Source organism: Syzygium oleosum, unplaced genomic scaffold (genome assembly GCF_021117445.2).
Source record: "Syzygium oleosum isolate NSW1041296 unplaced genomic scaffold, Sole_v2.1 Sole_v2.07, whole genome shotgun sequence".
Taxonomy (NCBI): Eukaryota; Viridiplantae; Streptophyta; class Magnoliopsida; order Myrtales; family Myrtaceae; genus Syzygium; species Syzygium oleosum.
The window spans coordinates 10,666,699-10,683,694 of NW_026607491.1; the positions used below are offsets into that span (position 1 = coordinate 10,666,699).

The 16,996-nt window shown below is 41.8% G+C and overlaps 2 protein-coding genes across 2 annotated transcripts; both read right to left on the reverse strand.

Moving 5' to 3' along the window:
• Nucleotides 1–6,559: 6,559 nt before the first annotated feature.
• Nucleotides 6,560–7,781, reverse strand: LOC115668019 (RING-H2 finger protein ATL67-like). The gene has a single exon (XM_030589531.2). It carries the CDS (start codon nt 7,764–7,766, stop codon nt 7,224–7,226), a length of 543 nt encoding a protein of 180 aa, XP_030445391.1. The 5' UTR covers nt 7,767–7,781; the 3' UTR covers nt 6,560–7,223.
• Nucleotides 7,782–13,542: 5,761 nt separating this feature from the next.
• On the reverse strand, nt 13,543–14,589 carry LOC115672373 (RING-H2 finger protein ATL70-like). Its single transcript, XM_030594179.2, has one exon. The coding sequence runs from the start codon at nt 14,399–14,401 to the stop codon at nt 13,889–13,891; it is 513 nt and encodes a 170-aa protein (XP_030450039.1). The 5' UTR covers nt 14,402–14,589; the 3' UTR covers nt 13,543–13,888.
• Nucleotides 14,590–16,996: the final 2,407 nt, after the last annotated feature.

A 16,996-nucleotide genomic window follows, 5' to 3' on the forward strand; every position in this document is an offset into this window, starting at 1 on the left:
ATTTACTTTGCATTCTTGAACCGGCTTAGTCGATGTTTGCTTATTTAGTTTAATTGAACTTCAAGAATATTATATTGAGCTATTGTGATTTAAAATTTGAATTGAAAAGTTTTCTACATTCTTAGAATCCGTTTGAATGATTAGCAATAGATTTTGTTGTATCTTGGATGACAAAAATGTAGTAATGGTAAAACTAGACCTAAAAGTGGCATTTTAGCAATTTTGACATGTACAGGTGCAATATTGTAATATTTGCAGAAACGAAAGGGCTCTTTTAACAGTGTTATTTTATCATTTTAAGTGTGAACTAGTGGGTTATCAAGTTAAATTAATTAAAAGAAATCAAACGAGGTCAAAATAAATAGTTTTGAAACTTTAGGGGCAAACTCGTAATTTCACAAAGTTAGGGGACGAATTTGCAAATACTGTAAATTATAAGGGCTGATTACACAATCAGAAACCTTAGGATGATTGATAGCGAATTTATTTTTTATAAATTATTTATTTATCTGGAGGATTTATATAATTAGACAAAATTGGACTAAATTGCATAGTTAGTTTAAAAGTGGGTTGTTTTGAAATTTGATAAAATCTGTGGCATTTATATAGTGTAAATGAAGTATTCATATGTCTTAGATGACAAATCAATGGCCTTAGATATTTAAATTAATTAATATGGCTTGATTAAGAGAAAATTGGAAGTTATGGGTAAAAATTATAAAGTCAGAAACTTTGTTGGGGTAATTATGTAATTCTGAAAATCTAAAATTTTAGGAAATTAGTGAATTTGCATATGTTCTCTATTAAATAGTGATGGTATGATAAAAGAAGATGAAGTTTTATATGTTAAAAAACATGTAATTATTTGATTGTTACTGATTACATGAAAAATGCCAAGAGAATAATATGTTTTTTTTTTTTGATAATCGAGGTGTCCGCGCAGCCGGCGAGTTAGGGCTCAAACCAGCGATGATGCCCGACTAGTCCTCGAGGGGGACTAGCGCAGCATCCCACCGCCACGACCCCCCACTTAAATCACCGATGGGCGAGTTTTGAACCCAGGACCTCTCGTGAAAGGAACTGAGCGCAAACCAACGCGGCCACCGATGGGTGGGTAATAATATGTTATTATATGTAAATATCATTATTGAAAAATACATGGCATTTGATATGTAATAATAATTTGCACGTAATGATGATATGTACCGTATGATTGATTGTTTTATGAATAAGAGTTTGTGATTTTGCAAATGATAATGGGTATTTGTTTCCATTATTGACATGGGGAACACCAAAATATTTGGGTAATATTAGTTACACTGCCATTATATGATGGAACATGGCCACCGTTATGTTATAATGATTTGTATGTCAGTGATGCCATGTGATAAGGATCTTTGTCACGATCTAATCACCAGAAAGTGAACACCATTGTATGAGTATGTGTATAAAAATCTAGGAAAAGACATATGTTCTACCGTCTAAGACAGGTCCTAAAAGGTTGAGAGGACATGAAGTACAAAATAATATGGCTTGTGTAGCCTGATGTGGCTTGAGTGACTTGTGATATAATATCATGTGGATGTACAGTAGTGTATTTATCCTCATTGATGTAGAAGACACCCATAATTGATGGGCTGAGAGGCTTGACAAAGATGTGTTTATGATTATGTCCCCATGAGTTGATGGTGACGATGCTTCGTTAGTTAAGATGAAAACTGGCCAATGACAAATATGGAATATATACTCATTGGTGTACATCAGTGTCCATTTAAGTGTTTAACCGAACATCAATTCATGGCATCTATCTTTATTCATTGCACATATGATTATAGTGGTTTAATGTGTGGATTACATTATTTAATTGAATTTAAATAATATGTTGGTTTCCTTATTAGCAATGAAATGCGATATTCACTCGCTGAATGTTACTATGTTGTTGTGCTCTCAAATCAAGTGGTGAGTAAATCTCCTATTTTAGATTTAGCGCTTTCATTTACTGAGCTTAGGCCAACCCAAATATATTTCACAAATTGATCGAGTTCGGAGTTTAGGGACATTAGATTAGTACTTCCGAAAATCTCTTTAAGAATTGGATCAGAGTGTGCGGTAAAAGTAGAGGTGTACCTTCTAGGGAAAATGAGACAAATGATTTACGAACTTTCAATGTACAATGTCGGTCCTGAACTTTTAATTTGTCTATATAGTCTATACACTACTAGTAAATGCTCGATCTAGTCCCTAAACTATATGAAAATGTTAAATGTCATCCTTTTATTAATTCAAATTAACGAAATATGTTGATTTGGCTTCCAACCCGTCAAGTTTAAGGGGTGGACAAAAAGAAGAAGTTACACGTGGATTGCTTACGTAAAATATTCATCTCAAATTATGATACAATAATCTACATCATCAAATAATAATGGACATGTTAACGTCCTATTTTTTAATTTTTTTTCTATAATAGATGAATAAAAAGATGGACATGTTCAACATATAATAATCAACTCCATCAAATAACTTTTCATTTGTCATTTAAACAAACGAAAGGACTACATTGAACATTTATCAATAGTTCAGGGACCACAATGAACAAATTAAATATTCAGGGATGATATTGCACATTGAATTAAAGTTTAGATCGTGACATGCTATTTCTGAAAGCATTTCGTATACTTGGTTGAAATAATCGAAAGGTTTTGTAATTAATCTGTTTGTAGTCTACAAGTTGTGAACTCAATGCCTTCATGAAGTTTTGAGTAATCTCTCTCCCTCGCCGAGTTCTTCTAAGAAAAGTGACATTTAGCAGGGTAAGATAACTTCGGAACGAAAGAATGAACAGATCGATGGGCACGAGCTCGACAATGGGGTATCGCAAGAATAAAAAAAAGAGGCAATGTCAGAAGGAGTTCGGTGATCTAAAGATAATTGGTAGAATGAAATATGAAGAATCTCTACAGGGTCTTTGTCTGAACATTGTTGATACACCAAAACAAGACATCAATAGTAATCTAATCTGTACCTAAGAATAGAGTACAAAGCTGCAAGTGTTAGCTTTATACAAAGATCTCTTAGGAAGAAGAGTCTCATTTAATAGTGTTAGATTATATACACTTAGATTACATTACATTAGATTGAGTCTCTCGGTAACCTGGAGCCTGCCTTAGATCCTTGGTGGTGGTTATCGAGGGTACCTCATCAAAGTAAGGGAAAGCAAGCTTTCCGATTGAGGCCGCCCCGCCTGTCCAGGTGTATACTCCTGACGGGTTCAAATGACTCAATTTCTTATTTTAATGCGCCGGTGTTTGCACACCCAATCCCCAATTTGGAGAGAGAGTTTTTTCTTCCCTCTTTTTAGGAAATACCCTCGAATTTTATGTCCCAGAGTTCAAAAGAAATAGTTTAAGGACACACTTAGGTCCCGTTTGTAGTTCATCCATTCTTTTTTTTTTCTTTTCCTTATTTTGGGCCAAAGCATCGTCATTTACACCCTCACATCATTCATCCTCCGATCCCCACAACATAACGTCTCCTTCCATGGCGAAAGTCTCTTCATTTTCTAACTTCATCCTCGCGTGGCTCTAGAGCTTCAATTGAATATGAACTCTGAATAATCTCTTCCTCTGAACTCTGCCAAGAAATGGCTGTGCAGAGGCAACTATCTGCAACTTCACAAGCACTTCTCTTAGTCATGGCATGTGTAATTCTCAACGCCTCAAATGGATTGCGATACAAGGTTGGAGGCTCGATTTGTTCCATCCCTCCATACCCAACTTACTACTTCAACTGGTCCTCCTCCCACCGTTTCTTCGTCGGCGACGTTCTACGTAATCTCATCGGTTCCTCTAATTTCGGCCCTTTTCCGTCATAAGTGTTGTTTGATCACTCTGTGATTGGATGTATAAAGTGGTTTCGTCGATCTCTCCTTCTTTTGTCTCGGTTTTCGAGTTCAGGACTGGCTTTTACAACGTGATGCAAGTCTCGAGGCGCAAGTAGGAGGCCTGCACGGCGGACAACTTCTTCCGGTCCTTCCGCACAGGGCCTGCGAGAGTCCCGCTGATAGAGAAGGGCGTGTTCTATTTCATCTGCAGCGTCTCGTGTTACTGCTCTCCGGGGCAAAAAGTCGAGGTTGCCGTGTATCATCATCCTGTTCCGGACGTTGTTCCACCAGTTCCACCCGTTCCGGTCCAACCAGAGTCACCGCCACCGAGGTGCCGTCTTGTTCTTGTTCACCCAAACAATTGTTCGGCAAGGGAATGGGTCCGAGCCACGAGCTTTTCATACAAGCCCTGCAACATCAACTGGTGTTGCTCTGCCTTCTGGAGACTCTCCTACTTGTAGTGGATCATGATTTCGTAGATGTGATCTGAGATCTTAGCGACATTTCGACTTCGGCTTGAACTGGCTGTGGCTGTTGCACTTTGCCTATGTCGTATAGAGAAAATTATACTGATGCGGCATGACATTACGAGGCATCCACTTTTTTGCACCACCAAATGTTCTACCGGCACGAGCTGAGGACTTAGAGCTAAAACATGAGTTCGCCATAGCGAGATTACGGAGCGAAAGAAGACGATACGCAATCAGACATCATAATTGTCGGGTCAATGCTTATTTTGTTCTAGGAACCAGCTAAATCCCCTTCGAACGGATCAAACTTTTCTGCGCAGCCGATACTGCCAATTGCAAGAATTCAAATTGAATCCAGATGATTTCAAAGTAGACGCTTGACAAAAATTGCCACCGGTGAACGAAAAGTTGTCCCTCAGCTCAGCTTCAAAACACCACTTCATGGATCAATGAATGCTGAAACATAGACAGATATCCTGCTCTGCTGCAGGAACAAGAGTGACCGGCATGCCCCGAGAATGTTCCCGGCGCACGGACGGAAGAGATCGAGCGGGTTCAGCCGTCGGATCGATGAGTTTCGCGTGGACCTAAGGTCGACCCAAGAACAGTCTATCTGATCTTGGACGCTTCCGGGCTTTCATTAATTCCTTCGATGAAGATATCATTACAAGTACTGTGGTTAAAGCTTCGGAGGGCAGGATTAATTTAAGGGTTAATACCACGAAAAACCCTAAACTGGTACACTTGTGACACATTTACCCCAAACTATTTTTTTAACCATAAAAAACCCCAAACTGGTACACCTGTGATAATTTTACCCTGAACTATTTTTTTGACCACCAAAAATCCCAAACTGGTACACCTGTGACAATTTTACCCTGAATTTACCACAAAAAACCCTAAACTGGTACATATGTGACAATTTTACCCTGAATTAAAATTTTAATATTATTTTTATTTTTTTCGAATTTTTATTTATTTTTTATTCTTTTCTTTTCTTTTTTTTTTCATCTTCAAACCCTGGCCGGTCGCCGGTCCGGCGTCCGGCCAGAGGCGGAAGCCGGCCAGGGCCGCCATCGCCGGCGTCGGGCGAGGGCCGCCATCGCCGGCGTCCCGGGCGAGGGCCGCCATCGCCGGCGTCGACGGCGAGGGCCGCCATCGCCGGCGTCGGGCGAGGCGCCGCCTCGCCGGCGTCGGGGAGGGCCGTCCTCGCCAGATCCGGGGCAAGGGCGACCCTCGCCCGACTCAGGCTAGGGTGGCCCTCGCCCGACGCCGACGAGGGCGGCCCTCGCCGGCTTCCACCTCTGGCCGGTCGCCGGATCGGCGACCAGCCAGAGGTTGAAGGTGAAGGAAAAAAAAAAGAAAAGAAAAGAAAAGAAAAAATAAAAAATAATATTAAAAATTAGTTCTTGGTAAAATTGCCACATGTGTACCAGTTTAGGGTTTTTTGTGGTATGTTTGGGGTAAAATTATCACAGGTGTACCAGTTTGGGGTTTTTTATAGTCAAAAAAATAGTTTGGAGTAAATATGTCACAAGTGTACCAGTTTAGGATTTTTCGTGGTATTAACCCTTAATTTAATGTAGCACACATTCCAAAGAATCGACTTTAAAAAGAAGAAGAAGAAGAAGATAATCGTCTTGAAAGTTTCATTACATCAGAAAGGTTCGACAACGTGGAGAGCTGAAGCTTTTTTGACCATTAAAACTCTTGAAGCATAATTGCACGTTGAATTTTTCAGGGAAAATCAAATCTCATTGAAAATATTGTTTTGACTTGCAAATAATTGCTAATGTTGCCTTCCTTTTGAATGAGCCACGTTCTTCGTTTCTAGGGATCGCCATTTATTGACTTTGGACAAATACAAAAAGTAGCACTATTTTTTTAATCACTATGGTAAATCTAACATAACTTTTCAATCATACAAAAAAAAATTAGGGATAAGTGCACTAGAAGCCCTAAAACTTATCACGAAAGTGCAATTATGTCTTAAAACTTTCAAAAAATTGCAATCAAGTCCTTAAACTTATCAAATTGGTGCAATCTAAATCCTGAATTTTGTTAGCATTTTTCGTTTGTCAAATTAAACGAATAAGAACCCAAAAAATAAAAAGTAGAACGAACTTAATAGAATGACTTGATTACACCAACTTGATAAGTTATAGTATATGATTACACTTTTTGAAAGTTTCAGGACTCAATTGCACTCCGTGACATAGGACTTTCACTATACTTATCCCAAAAAATATTAACACAATTTATTACCGCGTGACAAACTTAACACGGCCTTTCAAACTTACCAAAAACGAAAATGCGCAATTGCCCTTGGATGTTGGTGTCTCCTTAATGCCGATACGCCAATACTCTCTAAACAAGTGTCCAAAGACAATCCTTTCTCTCCCTAAAACAAGTAAATTTTCTTTCCAGAATAGGACGTGATCTTTGCACAATTCTATATAGTTGTTGTTTTTGGGCCAACGCTATGCACACGATCCACACGCACGCGCACGCAATCTTCATGCTTTCAGTGGTGAATTTTCATGGCGAATTCATTACCGAAAACAGCACGATCCTCAACCCTGTACACTTCCGTATCTTTCCTAGCATAGACTACCTCAAATCCAATCCCACCCTTTCGCGGCTGCGAAAAGCCGTATTTCCCGAAGATTCAAATTCCAAAACGCAAACCTGTTTTTCCTCCGCTTTCCGGGTCGGGTCGGGTGTGCATCCGCGGACCCCACGGTTGTGTCAGTTCAGCTGCTGCTGATCCAGCAAAGGTCCCGAGGCAAATGCAATTGGCGACGCTCGGGCGCCGGAACCCTAGGAATCGGAGAGCCGGCGACCCCCTCCGATTTCCTAGCAAGCGGACGCCGTCACGAACTGATCAGCGACTTCCTGCAGATCGGGCAGGAGGAGTGGAGCTTCAGCCACGGATCGACGCACTTGAGGTGGAAGTAGTGGTCGCACCCCGGCAGCAGCCGCAGCACGTCGCTGTCCCCGTACTCCGCCAGGCAGATCGAGCAGCAGGACTCGCTCGGCTTCCCCCGCCGGAGCTGCGCGTTCGAGTAGAGGAGCTTCGGGTAGCTGAGGATCGCGGCCTCGCTGAGCCCGGCGCCGGCCTCGTCGCCGTCGTCGTCGTCCTCCTCCTCCTCCTCCTCCTCCTCCGGGAGGGAGGCGCCGTGGTGGGAGTGGGCCGCGAGGCGCCGGCGCCGGCGGCGGGCGAAGGAGTAGGAGATGACGGCGACGAGGAGGACCAGGAGGGCGAACCCGAGAGGGGCGAGGATGCGATCGGCGAACGAAGGCGGCGAAGGCGGAGAAGATGAAGATAAAGATGAAGATGATAGTGACGCAGAAGATGAAGACGAAGAAGAAGAAGAAGAAGAAGAAGAATTGGGGTGTAATGATGGGGAGCTCATTTTCTTGTGATATTTTTCTTTTCTCTTTTCGTGTTTTTTTGGGTGAAAGTAGGAAGGGAGGAATGTTGTGCAGGGAGGAGAGGGAGGATTTTGGGTTGGTAGGAGGAGAATGTGAGCGATGCAGTCCTTTTAAATTGGCATTTCTTTTTCTTTTTCTCTTTTTGGTTTTTTCATTTCGGCCCAAAAAAAGAAATAATGGAATTCTCTCCCCTCTTTTTTTTTCTGTTTTGTTTTTTTGGGCGCCTTATAAAGTCAATTCTTCCCTCAAAAACATGTTCTCTGCCCTTGCTGGCTGGAATACAAATAATTATATCGATAATAATTTATGTCTAAATTTTATCATGGATGATAATGAAAATATGTCCAGTCCCTTCATTTTTATAAGCGATTAAAAGCATGCTTAGAGAGTGCGGTACACTAGGATGTCGAAAATATTTTTTTTTGAAAAGGAGATATTTTTCGTTGGTCTAATCTAATAATGATTTCATATAATGTCCTTCGTCAGCTTCATACCGCCCCCGATATAGAGTGTAATATGACATGACATTTGTGTCTCTTTCGCTAATATTATTTTAAAATATTCTGACACATTAAAGAAGTAGCAAGAAGAAGGAAATATCTCGCGAGTAATGTGCGTGCACAAAAAGAAATTCACTTTTGTTCTTGGAGTTGTTAAATAATATGGTCGACTTTAAATGAAACAATTGCATAATGTATATCATTTAGCACCTAACTAAAATCTGTCGCGTTGCTTAGGCGCCGTCTGTTTCGTGAAAAACATGACATTTTCTAAAAAATGACGATATTTTCCGGTGATTAACTGAAACCTAAAAATGAAGTGGAAAATATTTTCAATCGTTTGGTATGAAAAATCTAATTTGATTTTCCTAAATAAATATACACCACTCGGGTGCTAATAACTTGCGTATCGGCAATCGAGGAACTGGATAAAAGCACTAGATTCCCGAGTCCGGAATCGATGGACCCCAACTCGGGCACCGGGGTCGAGGCACAGGCATATGGGTCCCGGGCCTAGTCTCGATGGACCGAGCACTAGGCTTGAGCATGGTCTAGGTTGGGCTGGTCCAATACCTAATCCAAAGACCAACCCGCACAGTATTGCTCCTCAATTTTTTGGATCAAGGATCGACCCTGTTGAGCCTGGACCGAGGATCGGGCCGACTCTATGAGTCTAGTCTGGTTCCAGGGTCAACCAGGGACCAAACGATTATTTTTTTTGTTTCATTTTTTGTATTCCTTGAAAGAATAAACATACTATTTCAAATTACATATCGGAGCAACCAACTATGAACATTGGTACATAATAAACATAAATATAAGATAAAGGTAACAACATAAATTTCACACTTGCTAAAAGCGACAAACCATGAAAATAAACACGTGAAATACAATTGAACCATAAGAAGTTCAAAATACATAATATAATCGATTAATTATACAACTTCATATCTTATTCATTCGTAAAAAAGAAAAGGCTAGGCAAGCAAGGCGAGAGGCCGACGTGGGCGAGCGAGGCCGAGGCGAGTAAGCAGACCGAGGTGAGCAAAGAGGGTTTCAATTTTTCTTTTGGGTCGAATTAGGGCTCAATTTCCTTCTACTTTCTAATTTACATGGCAAACTGAACTGCACAAGAAAAAAGAAAACAAAGGAAGAGGCGCTAGGGTTTAGAGTAGATAAAAGTATATAATATATAATAGGGAAAAAGCCACCAAAAACCCCAAACTTTTCCACATGTAACACATTTACCCCGAACTTTTTTTTGTGACACCAAAAACCCCAAACTTTGCTATTTGTGACACATTTACCCCAATGCATTTAGTCCATGGGCATTTTCGTCTTTTTTGCATTTTTTCTTTTTTTTTTCCTTTCCGGCGAGGGCCCCCTCGCCGCGTGCCGGCGAGGGCAGCCCTCGCCGGCGTCGGCGAGGGCCGCCCTCGCTCGCCCAGGCGAGGGCCGCCCTCGCTCGACGCCGGCGGGGCCGCCTCGCCGGCGGCCGACGAGGCGGCCTCGCCCGATCCGGGCGAGGGCTACCCTCGCGGCGTCGGCGAGGGTCGCCCTCGCCCGGGTGAGCGAGGGCGACCCTCGCCCGACGCCGGCGAGGGCCGCCTTGCCGGATCTCGGCGGGGGCGCCGCGGCGTGCCGAACGAGGCGGCCCTCGCCCGATCGGCGAGGGCGACCCTTGCCCGGACTCGAGCGAGGTCGACCCTCGCCCGACGCCGGCGAGGGTCAACCTCACTGAGTCGGGCAAGGGCCGCCCTCGCCGACGCCGGCGAGGGTCGCCCTCACCCGACGCGCGGCGAGGGCGCCTCGCCGACGCCGGCGAGGGCCCCCTCGCCGGATCCGGCAAGGGCAGCCCTCGCCCGACGCCGGCAAGGGCAGCCCTCGCCCGACGCCGGCGAGGGCCCCCTCGCCAGAAAGGAAAAAAAAAAAGAAAAAGCAAAAAAGACGAAAATGTCCATGGACTAAATACATTGGGGTAAATGTGTCACAAATAGCAAAGTTTGGGGTTTTTGGTGTCACAAAAAAAAGTTCGGGGTAAATGTGTCACGGGTGAAAAAATTTGGGGTTTTTGGTGGCTTTTTCCCTATATAATATATACAAGGTCAACCCTAAACTCCCAGGACCGAGGATTAACTCGCACAGTGCAGGGTCTAGGGGTCCTAGGACCAAGAACCGACCCATTCCCCTTGGGAACTAGACTAGGAACGGCCGGGTTGGATCGGTCCAGGGTGGTCTAGGGTTGAACATGGACCGATGCTCACCCCTACCAAGCGCAGCCTTTATGGGCCCGAACCGGGGTGTTAGAGATCCGAGCTCAAGTATCGGCATTCCGCGCTCGGCCTTTGTGGACCCGTGTCTAGGTGTCGGGGCATCGCACATAGCCCATGGGCACCAGGGTCCTAGGCTCATCCTCGATGGACTCGGGTGCTTGAATATTGTTATGATGGTGGGATTTATCTAATTGCATTCTCTTTTACCAATATTGGATTTATTGATTTTTAGCTTATTTAAGTTGGTTGTGGAGCGAAAAGGATGTTCGATCATATCATCAAATAAAAAACGTTTGGAAAACATAATTACAATTATATAATAAAAAAAACAGCGTTAGGCACGTGCAAATTAGGTTTACGAGTTTCCTCATGGAACTCTAATATGAAAGTTAGGTCGATCTATTGCTTTTTTTCCTAATAACTACTTTATTCTTTTTTAATCTAAGATGCGAGGGAAAATGGGTAATCTATAATCATAAATATATGTAAATGCTCTGCTCCATCAAATACAGATAACTACGTTCTTATCTTGCCACGTGGATAATAATATTTTACTTTTCCACGTCATTATGGCATAAGATTTCCTTTTATACTCCTTCACTTTCATGCACAAAACAAATGCTATAATTCTACATGAGATCAATTGATCGCATCGTGTGCATACTTTGTTAGTCATCGGGCGGATCGATATAATAACATCCCGACCCTCTTGATGTGAACCTCGAGTTGTTTTGACGGATTACGGAATGATGAAGAAAGATTTAAGAGACTACCTGTGAATCTAATGGACTTTGCGGAGACTCTCACAAGCCTTACTAATCACAATTTGATTGGTGGTGAAGATAGAGCGGTGGCTCGTAGTTTGTTGATACTTCAATGCGTGATGACTATCACTGTCCTTAAGGTATTATTTGTCCCTATTACTGTTGCTACTTGATTTATAACAAATACACCTCCAGGATATACACCAAAACTACAGAGAAATGAGTTTTGTAATTACTTAATTTCCTTTTTCGAATTTCACTTTGAATGTGTTGTCAAATTTGTGCGTAAAAGGAGAAGAAGAGAGAGATGTTATTGTTATGAATGGTTGTGATAAACAAAGTGTGATTTGATCCTATTTATAAATAACCAATCAACACATTTCTTGGAAATAAATATTTTATCTCCCATCATCATCGCTTTTCATGATCAACCATCAGTTTTCATCGTGTCAAACAATCACTTCTTTTCATGTCAACAAACTATTTCATTAGGTTTCTCGACTAATAGTTTAATGTCTTATTATCCTAGACATGTTAACTAGGCCGATTAGGAACCTAAGCAAAATTGGGTGTAAGTAAACGAATCATTTGTGACGATGGTTAACATTTATATAATGAATTCTGATAAGTGGACTTCTTTCTCGACCCGTTGTGAAATATTATAAGTAAACACAATTGAAGTCTCTTGGGCATAATCTAGGGTTAGGCAAGACTCAAGCGATTGAGTATATTTTCCCGATTCATAGTGGATTTCTTAGCGGCTAACTCTCACCATGGAATAAGTGTTACTTGTCGTGGTGTTAACTTCGTTCTCTCACATTTTGTTGTTGAATTGCAAGATCCGTTAATTGCCTCGTTATTTCCCAATATATATGTTGTCATTTAATACCACGATTCGTGTTTTTGTATGATAAAGATGATGCATCACATCATTCGGCCCGAGTCACCGGTCATCATTATACACCCATGCCGACCTCTCCGTACCAATTCAAATTTCAGATCAGGTGGTTCGATATTAACATGGTGTCAAAGTCAAGCTGCGCATTCTCAACCCGCTCCGACCCAACGTATTTGGGTCGTAACTAGGAACCATAGCGAATGATTGAACCGATTCAGTTGGTCGAAACTTATGCAGGGACGACTCCATGCGTCGAGGGTTTCAACCCGTAAAATCTCATACGATAAACAAAACCCAGCGACTGCGAGCGTGCCCACGCCACGTTGCCTCAATCTTTGATTAGAACCTAATGATTATCGCTTAAGCAACGCCTGGTTTAGATAAGCTTCGTCTAGATAGATCATCTCAGCTAATGCCCACCTTTTCTTCCTCGTTTCTTTCTTATTTTCGCCAGTTCATTTCGGCAAGGAACGCCCCCCTTTGACTTGACGAACAGCACCGCACGGCTATGTCAGCATCGTCGTATCCAGTTCTTGCGGTGGAGTCTGTCGTCAACCAAAAGATGCAGAGAGAGATTTGGGTTTGCTTGCAGAGATTAATATGATAATCTCCCGAGCAAGTCACGATTAAGCGCCGTTGCGTCGAAGATTCCGAGTCTTTAACTGGAGCAGTCTGCCTGTCTCTCTCTTGTTCTCAAAACGGCAGTTCCCATCTGCGATATTTTATTGCACTTGACCTACCGCCACTTCATCACCATCTCAAGTGGTTGTGTAGGCATCCGAGAGGTTTCGCTTTTTCTAAGTTCGCCCAAGAGTCTAGGGGAGGGGACGAGGGTTTCTTCTCCAAAACTGTGTTCAGCCTCCTGTTTTGCAGACATTCTGTTTTCTCTTGGAATTCTTTCCTACTCTTCTTCCACTAGCTGCCCTTTAATGTTAATGAAACTGGGTTAGAATTATTGTTGTTAGCATTGCACCCACAAATCTTTGCCCCTCTCTCTCTCTCTCTCTCTCTCTCTCTCTCTCTCTCTCTCTCTCTCTCATACATGATGACTGCTCATCAAAGTATTTTATCTTTGCCACCTTCATGGCCCATCACAATCACCAATGCCCAAAAATGAAATTAGATAACGGGACGTAGTTAGATAATGGTAAACGATATCGATGATACGTATTTCGTAACGCAGAGTTTTATATAATCCCTCGGTCAAATTGAGGATAAGGATGCTCGATAGGACAATTTATCGGATGCCATTTATTATCCGGACTCTCTAATCTCACATGTAGTGTGGACAGCATATAGAAATCCTGATGAAACATCTGGATTGAATCCAGGAAGCACGAGACAGGCTCTTTAACTCCAAAAGGTCGTCTACATATATGACTTGGAAGTCCATAGACCCGCTATTAACATACAAATCTATAATCAAGAGAGCAACAAAACCGAAATTATCATGTCACCTTGGTATGTATAGATAGGACATGTCCCTTTCAGATCAACAAATGTATATGGTGGGTAAAATTGATGAGAATTTATTTACTGCAAAAACCTAAATGCCCATTGCAAACATTTGTCCATGGATGACCTGACACTGTTGTCCGACGTGTACTTTTGCTGCACTTACAGTGGCTTTCTTTGATTCTACAAGCTCCGCCGCAATTCCACCCTGCATCACCGCCGCAACGCCGCCAGCGGTGCGACCTCGGCTAGAGGCGTCCCGACCGGAGTCGGGACTGGCGAGGTCCTGCAATTTGGACACGACGGGTTCATTCTCAACCACGGGTCGACGCACTTCGAATGGAAGTAATGCCCACAATCCGGCAACAGCCTCAGCACGTCGGTCTCCTTGTACTCCGACAAGCAAATCGAGCAGCAGCTCGGGCTCGCGGCCGAGCTGCCACCGCCACGAGCGGCCTTCGCCTGAGAGTAGAGGAGCTTCGGGAAGCTCCCCAGCGTGGCCTCGTCGAGCCCCAGCGTGATCCCGATCGAGTAGCCGCCGTCCTCCCACGCGGCGAAGGAGTGGCTCCTGGGGTGCTGCGGCGGCGGGACGCGGACGCGGGTGCAGAGGTAGGAGGTGAGGGTGAAGAGGACGATGAGGGCGAGGACGCCGAGGGAGAGCCCGATGCCGTACGCGAACCCTCCCGTGTTCTGCGCCGGGTCGACGTAATCGGAGGTGCTGTTCATGTCACCGGCCGATCAATCGAATGAAGGAGACGGGGCGACGTCGCCCGAAGACAGGAGAGAGAGAGAGAGAGAGAGAGAGAGAGGTGTGGTGGTTGTGCGGGAGAGACGAGCATGCGAGGGAGAGAGAGATATGGCGTTTCGCTGTGCAGGTGGTGAAGAAGCTAAGTGAGGAAGACACATCTGGAAATGGCGGTTGCGGAATTGTCAACCATTTCTGTCGCTTTCCAGCAACTTGTGTTTCCCCTCTTGACCTGTTTTTTTTTTTTTTAATTAGCCAATGGTAAAAATTTAGCTTGAATCCGGTCCGACGGACCGAAGGCATCACGACCGTTGATTCTGTGAGGCCCGCAACGTGCGGAGCCCACGTGAACCGGGGGCAAAATCAATGGTCGAGAAGGAATTATTCCATTAACATTGAACCCCGAAGTAGTTTTTGCCCAATTCATAATTCGAGGAGGTTATATCCAGGCAGAATCTATACCCTCGAAAAATTAACTAAGTGGTAAATGGCATTTTGATTTTGGATGCTGCGGATTCCGTATATAAATCAATCTCTCACTCAGAATAACCTTAGATGTCATGCTCTAAGTTCATTGTTACGTTATATCCAGTATAAAAAGTAGATAATCGCGATGTCGGTTAACATGTCCGTTCTACGAGAGAGTGATCGGATCATTAGAGGCATAAAGAGAAGATTTATATTCGGTACATTGTCGGTGTAATAAAGAAACCAATTCACACACATATACGATATTTAATTTTGCTAACCGTGTTCCGTCCATAAATAAACCGAAGTTTTCAAACTTACAATTACTCGGGTAAGAAATATTTTTCACTAATGGTTATATTTAATATAAACCCTAAAAATAAACACAAGATGGTTACATCTACCAGCCATATTTTACTCTTTATACACTCTCTTGGGATCCGAAGAAAGCAATGTTGGGAAAGAAGAACAAGGTCAAACAACGCCAACTTAGGACAAAGACAAAAGGGAATTATTTTATTTTATTTTTTGGGTCAGAAAAGACAAAAGGATTATAAGATAAATATAAAATGGTGCAAAGATAAGAAGTGGGGGACAAGGTCAAAAGAAATTTGGGAAGTACAAAGGCAGTAACTAGTGGTGTTATCACCTGAATCTTCCCTCTAGAGGATAAGCCCGGAATAGGAAGAAGATTTTAAGGCTACTTTCAAAAAATAAATGAAAGGTTAATTATTATAAAAAGTCATAATCAAATTGCACGAGTGGCTATTCGATCACAAACATTTTAATTTAGCCTATTGAGAGGCCTAAACTTTTTAACGATTTGTCAATATAGTCCTTTCATCCAATTTGGGCCGGTAATCGCTGGCGTGGACACCAGCCGTCCTACGCGGCCCAACCCCGGCATTGATGTGGATAATATTTGCAATTTAAAAAAATTCCGAATTTTGCATATACATATTTTCTTTCTTGTACTTTTCTCTTGTAAAAATATGTGTGTGTTTAAAATTTACAAAAATGGTCCATATCAACACCAATCGTGCCACATAGGACGGCTGACGTCCATGTCGGCGATTTCTAGCCAAAATTGATCGGAAGTACTATAATAGTAAATCATCAAAAGATTTAGGACTAAATTGACCAAATTGAAAGTTTTATGACTGAATTGGTATCCGTATAATAGATTTAGGATCTTCTCAAAATATGGAGTGATGAGTGGAAAATTTTGGAAATTTTAAACTTTGTGAGATGGAAAATAATGAAAAATATAAAGGCTATGTTTGTTTCGCTGGAAAATGAATGATTTACAAAATATTTTTAAAAAAGCGATTACTTATTTCTCTTGAAATAATTAATCAATGGAAAGTTTTACGTGATCAACAATAATTTATTTATAAGCATTTCTGTAGACGATGAGAATATTTTTTGCTCATTTTCGTAAACGATACAGACAATCGTTTTTAAAAAAGTCATTTATTTTTCGCAAAACAGACGGAGCTATCATGAAAAATAAAAAATTTGGAAAACATTTTACTAGAAAGGCTGGGTTATATTACTCATAAAATTGAATAAACGAAAAATAATTTTCATCCTTCTCGAGCAAAAATTGTTGTTGATAATAAAAAAAAATTCCAATGATTAATAATTTCAAGAAAATATTTTCCAAATCATTCATTTTTTGCTAAACAAACAAAGTTTACGTCTTCGAATGTTTTCCACGTGCTTTCTTCTCTTCAAGTGCTCTCGAACGGAATTTTAAGGCCGATCAAAACATGGGTCTTTAGACGATCCTTGGTGATTAATTCACTATCGTATCATGTCTAGCTCTAAAAGTTTATCTCTTTTAGTGACATATGTTTTGATTTGCCATTTTAGACTATGTCTGTTTTGCGGAAAATGAATGATTTTGTAAATATTTTCTGAAAAATCATTGTTTGTATCGCTTGAAATAATTAATCGATGAAATTTTTTTTCATTATTGACAATAATTTATGTATAAATATTTTCGTAGACAATGAATATATTTTACGTTCATTCATTTTTGTATGCGATACAAGATTATCGATTTTTCGGAAAACATTGCTCAAAAGATTATAAAACGAGTTATG